Genomic DNA, 6,492 nt, shown 5'->3' with positions numbered 1-6,492 from the left:
TGTTCTTGTCAGAGCAGACTTAGAAAAGTCAACTGTTATACCTCAGCTATGAATGTTGATTAAAGTAATAGCTGTCATCTTGTGAAATATTGTGTGCATCTTTAAATAAAATATGAATATAAACTTACATAACATGTCGTTTCATGAATTTAAGCAACAATACTTCATTTCCCCAACCCTTCCCTTCCCCTACCAATAATTAACCCTAACTGCCCCCACCCGACCACCACCAATGCCTAACCCCAGCTAACCCCCACTAATGCCTAACCTTAACTGGCCCACCACCATTACTGATGCCTAACCCTAAGGGCCCATTTCCACTAGGAGTGGTGCGATGAGGCTATAGAGCCGCATCACACCGCATGTATGCTGAAACACATGTACGTCAATGGAAGAGTTTGCAATGCGTGCATGTTGTGCGGAGCGGTGCTGTGCGATCTGAAAATCTGCCCGCAGCCGCGTCCTGACTCTTCAATTCACTTCCGCATCGACATGCTACCAAGTCCTCCCCTCATGCTGCAACCCCTCCAGCCCCTCAAAGCAGCCCTGAGCGGGCCCGGGGGGGAGGGGAAGGGGGGCCTGCTCAGAATTTCTGCAGGGGGGCCCGGTGATTCCTAGTTATGCCCCTGTTAGGAAGCAACAAATCCCAGGATGGCCACTAGAGATGATTAAAGAATATGAATTATCATAACTTTAAATACTTCTGTTAGAGGTCATATAACAAATATGGCCATCAAGATTACCCCTCTGGGTGAAGGACCCTTTAGCAGAGGTAGGGTAAGTAATCCCTCCCCCCGTTGTAGCTCTGGGCCACCCCTGCAGAGAAAAATAATAATTCCAACTTGATTCCATAAAAAAATGCAATTTCTTATGCAAATTGAAAGGGGGCAACCAAAATTGGCAGCAAGTGATTTATCTAATTTCTTTCAAATTGCAACAACATTTGTATCAATTAATGAATAATTACAATGCATCAATCTTCTCACAAAATGACATGATATGGAAATATAAATCTGAAAAATATGTTTAAAGTCAGCCAATTTTAGAAGGCACAGCAGGAGTCCTGAGAAGTTCAAAGGTGATGTTACAAGTCCAAAACTGATGGGGATTTTGATGGCGATGATGATGAAATTCCTGCAGATGATTCTTCCAGGAAAGTGATATAAAGTGTTTGCCAGACGTGTTAAAAAGTGTAAAGTAAGTCCAACTGGCAGAAACCCAGGAAACAAAACCCCAAAACAAAACAAAATAACTCTGACAGACATTACTCATTTTTAGATGTTGGATATTAACAGTTCAGTTACTTAAAGTAATCCTGTGATGGGGATGATAGTGGGTAAGATCTTCATCATTACCTCAGTAGTGGGAAGACATTGAATGGTTCAGAGGCTTTCCAGACTTCCCAGGTCTTCTTCGAGCCCATAGTTCCTCCACACTCTTCTTTTTGGAGCCACGTCCACAGTTGTGTATAAATGCATCTGCATTGAGCATGCGTGATTAAGGTCTGTTCATACCCAGTAGAACAGAGCCACTCAAGAACAGACCGGCTCATGCATGGAAGAAAAAAGCTGTGGATGAGTGGTTTAATTTTACTGCACATGCATGGACCTTACTTAAGCATGCCCAGTCCAAATGTGGACACGAGAAGCATAAAATGCTCTTGTATATATGGTAAGAGGGGTCCGGCACTGGAACCGTGGGCTGCAGTAGGATAGGGAGTAGGGACAGCTTTTAGACTATCCATAGGCTTCCCACTACTAAAGTATTTCATTTTTTATTTAGTTTTGACTTCAGTTACGCTTTAAATATGCTTCAATTCAGTTCAAAGTCAGCCTGGACGAAATGTTTAAAATGTATTTGTTTCAAAAGTCCTAAATCATATCTCCATTAAAGCTTCAAAGGAAAAATTCTGGTGTTTTTTTTCTAAACTCTGGAGACCAGTCACAGCTGCAAAATATGTGATTATGGTTTGGTACATGTCTTGATGTGCACAGAACATCAGTGGCACCTGTATTTGTGTCAGTTTAGCAAAGGACATTACCTAAACATTGGATTGGTTCATCAGATGAGGATCAACCAATCCGAAACAGCCTGTATGCATGTTGGATTAGTGTGGCAGCTGACACATCATTGCATTCCAGCGGAGCTAACTCCAATTTCTCCAATCTGAATTATTGCAAATAATTTCAGTTTTAAGAAAGCAAACTTTTGTTTTCCATAGCATTTTAGTAAGAGGGCTTTTTGGTCCACTCCAATGAGTTCTGGTTCACCATGAGACTTCTGGGTAGTCTGTAACTACACAAGGAAACAGACTGACCTTTTAATTCATAGGATCTCTGTATTTATATACTACATATATATGTATGTGCAATTAATTTATTTTTTGTTTTTTGTTTTGTTTTGCTGAATTGTACTCCAAAATTCAAGATAAGACAAAATACTGAGGGCTCTTTCACACCAGAGCCCTTTTCCTGCATTTCAACGCAAAGGCAATTCTTTGCGTTAACCAAGGTAAAATGAAAGTCCATAGACTTTCATTTCACCTTTCATACCCGATGCTGCGTTTCGGTGCGTTGCGGTTCGACGTACCCGAGAGCGTTGAAACACCGGGAGCTGCCGTTTTCCCATCGGGTTCAATTAATAGCTACCGCGGCTGATTGCGTTGCACCGCAGATTCCCGACAACGCACCGCAGGCTATTCAACGCGTGCAGGAGAGGCTCCTGCACACGTTGTCTGATGTGAAAGAGACCTGATACATGGAACATGTAGAGCAATGTGTGATGTCATTACTGCAAGTCAAATAAGTGAACCTTTGTGATTCTGAAACTACAAGAAGAGTATTAAAGGACCCCACAAAGCTGTAAATTAAAGAATGTGAGTCTCCTAAGTCACATAAAATGGTCTCCACCTTTTTAATCAAATAGCACAACACTTCTCAGAATGGATGTATTTTGTTTCAAATGTAGTTTCTCTCCAAAGACCAGAATTCTTCCCTATTAACAGTGTCTTAATTCAGCACCTACTGAGCACCAACTATATTGCACACTTTATAGGCAGAGCCTTTAAACCAAACAGAGGCATATTTAAGCAACAGTAATGCTAAAAACAGATGCCGGAAGATCTTTGTTTTATTTCCAAAAAAGCATTTTTCATAAGTAATGCTTTTTAGAATATTTTACATATTTGTTAGTCCAGTCCTGATCATAGACTAATACACATTCATCTCCCATGAAGAGGTTTCCAAGGAGCTAAGTGATCCTGATATTGAGCCTGTGCCTTCATATGAATAGGTATGCAGAGAATCAGGTGCGAAACCACACGGATCTGCATTTGCTTCTTCTAGTTTCTCTGAAAGAAATTCTTTAAAAATAGCCACGTCAGGTCCAAGTCCTAAGGACAACCTATACATGCTCTGTATGTCAGTTCTTATATTTCTTTTCCTTTTATTTTCTCGCATGACTGTTTGATGACGGAGTCCTGTAATATCATATGCTTCTGTATCTTCTTCTCCTCCACCTTCATCATCGTACTTGACAATGTTCTCTTTCAAGTCTTCCCCTTTCTCAGAAAAATGTATAGGACTCTTCTTGCACTTTATGTGAACGATCACTGCTAATGCTTTTTTCAAAAAAAGAAAGAAACATAAAATAAAGTTTGCATCAGAAATGTCAGAGTCTAAAACTAAGTACTCCATTTTAATATAGACAGTATATTTTTGTGTGCGCGCACATGCACACTCACATGCACACAGTGTAAGCTGGCAGGCTGTAATTTTCATTCGCCAGTAAAGTGCCTTTTACCTTACTTACCTGCTGAGTGCTGTGAATTGATAAAATAAATTTACAGCCAAATTTAAAAACCTGCCAGGGACAGAAGAGGGTATATTCATTCCTTATTTGGCAATGTTGCTGCTACTAGGTTCTTTGACATACTTGCACTTGCACCTGCCAGTTGTTACTTCATATACAGAATTTAACTATTTAGAAGGTAAAATAAGGACCAGCTGAATAAAGTTTGCCACACCAGTGACCCTTACATCTACAGTGAACATCAGCTCCCTACAAAACATGTTAATTAAATGATGGAAGGTCAGTTCAACATACATCATACTAGTAAACAGTGAGTATATGCTTTCATTCTGGGAGCTATGGTTCAAGAGGGTTTTAAAGTGGACCTCAACTCTAGGGCAGGACAAAAGGAAAACATAGAGAAATGCACCCTGTGTGTATTTAGAGCATTTAGCCTGTATTACAACTGTCATTTGCTCTCTCAGCTGTATCAGCTGGCAGCCTCGGCAGAGCAGCTAATTGTAAACACAGGATGTTACCTCTATGTCTGGTTCCATGAAAGCAGGAAGTAGACATACTGCGTATTTATTTCAAGACACTAAGGGCCCACCAGGAAAGTTTCAGTCTGGGCCCGCCTGCCCCCCCCCCCCCTCCCCCACATGCCCGTCTGTCTCTTTTGAGCTCACTCACGCATGTACTACAGAAGTTTTGCACTATATAAATACATCAGTTGTTAGGAGTCATTAGATTATGGTAAGTATTAGATTGTGAGCACTTCTGAGGACAGTCCATAACAGGGAGATGGACACAGCAAAAAAAATGAGTGTCACCATGCACTGGAACATGGGCGTGGTCATGATGGGTCATTGGCAGACCCCAAAATACACAAAATAAGTAGCGGTGCTATTGACAGGGAGTGGGTCTGACCAGATAAACTTTAGATAAAATAATCAAGTATTCAAATGCCGCTAAATAAAAATATTATTATTAAGTAGTCACACACCTCCAGATAAAATAATTAAGTAGCCAGGTGCCTTACAATGAACAAAATACATAGGCAGGTGCATCAAAATAAAATAATTCAGTAGCCAAATGGGCCCTGTATACATAAATTAGAAAAGTAGAAATGTTCCCCAGAAAACAGAATTAAGTAGCCATGTGCCCATATATTGTAAGGAGAACAGAGGCGCACAACAAAATAAAATATATCTAAAAACTTTAAAATTCCTCGGGAAATGGTGGTGGACTCATTTCCCTGAAGCAGACATGATACTGTCGGTTTTAGTACAAACAAATTTATTTATATACTCCAACATACAGCGCAAAGCGTTTCACGGGTATATTCCCACTTCTTCAGGCAATAACGAACATGAGTACATACAGCGCAGTCTTGAGGTCACGATAAGCACCTCTGTGCCCAACATGCTTCGGGGAAATGAGTCCACCACCATTTCCCGAGGAATTTTAAAGTTTTTAGATATATTTTATTCTGTTGGCGCCTCTGTTCTCCTTACAATATCAGCATCCACCCCTAGTGGAGAGGTTGAATTCCCTTTCTTCTCCTAATCTACAGAGAGCGACATCTTAATCATGAGTGAGGACAGGCCTAATCTCTTCACCTGCCTATACAGTGGTTGCCTAATTGGTAACCCTGACTTGTGAGTATATCTATCATATACTTTTACATTTACCCATCACCCAACTTACTACACTATATTGGGCTCTCGGTGTCCCTTCTTTTTCATGTGCCCATTTACTGTATATCAGTATTAGGTAGCCAGTTATGGCTGGGGAGGGCTGAGTGCTTTGCTAGGTGATACTGCCAGCAATGCAGGATGGCCTTAGAGTATGCAGGGCCTGAGGCAAGTGTTATATGAAGGGCCTAGAGCCTGAGTATAGTTGCCCCGAGTATAGTTATACAGCTATACATATCTCCAGTTTATAGATAGTCAGATATAGGTACTCCCAGTATAGGTAGCAAATTATAGGTGTCCCCATTATAGGTAGTTAGCTATAGGTACCCCCAATATAGGTAGCAAGTTATAGGTGTCTCCAGTATAGGTAGCAAGTTATAGGTGCTCCCAGTATAGGTAGTTAGCTATAGGTGTCACCAGTATAGGTAGCAAATTATAGGTGTCCCCAGTATAGTTAGCTAGGTCTATATGTATTCCCAGTATATGTAGCCAGGTTTATAGGTGTCCCCAGATTAAGTAGCCAGGTCTATAGGTGTCCCCAGTTTAGCTAGCCAGGTCTATAGGTGTCCCCCCAGTTTAGTCTGGTCTATAGGTGTCCCCAGTTTAGTTAGCCAGGTCTATAGGTGTCCCCAGATTAGGTAGCCAGGTCTATAGGTGTCCCCAGTTCAGGCATCCAGGTAGGTGTCCCAACCCAGTTTAGGTAGCCAGCCCAGGTCTATATGGATCCCCAGTTTAGTTAGTCAGGTGTATAGGAGTCCTCAGTATACTGTAGTTAGTCAGGTCTATAGGTGTCCCCAGACTAGGTAGCCAGCCAGGTTTATAGGTGTCCCCAGCTTAGTTAGCCAGGTCTATAAGTGTCCCAGACTAAGTAACCAGGTCTATAGATGTCCCCTGCCCTGTAGCCTGGAAGAGGGAGCAGCGAGCACTGTGCAGCGGGGAAGCTGCACAGTGAGTGCGTGATTGGACAGCAGAGAAGACCAGACAAGAGCAGCGGCACACAGAGCTGGAA

At 41.7% G+C, this 6,492-nt stretch overlaps 1 protein-coding gene across 1 annotated transcript in view; it reads right to left on the bottom strand.

Moving 5' to 3' along the window:
- Positions 1-209: 209 nt before the first annotated feature.
- The window catches only part of LOC137518794 (cadherin-19-like), a 154,542-nt gene continuing 148,259 nt past the window's right edge, over positions 210-6,492 (bottom strand). The window contains exon 12 of the mRNA XM_068237111.1: positions 210-3,619. Within this exon, the coding sequence (XP_068093212.1) occupies positions 3,210-3,619 (410 nt within the window). The 3' untranslated portion in view covers positions 210-3,209. The remainder of the gene's footprint in view (positions 3,620-6,492) is intronic.

The sequence above is a fragment of the Hyperolius riggenbachi genome, chromosome 5 (assembly GCF_040937935.1).
Source record: "Hyperolius riggenbachi isolate aHypRig1 chromosome 5, aHypRig1.pri, whole genome shotgun sequence".
NCBI classification, from domain to species: Eukaryota; Metazoa; Chordata; class Amphibia; order Anura; family Hyperoliidae; genus Hyperolius; species Hyperolius riggenbachi.
The sequence above is the reverse complement of the archived record's forward strand: the minus strand, read 5'-3'. Positions and strand labels throughout refer to the sequence as shown.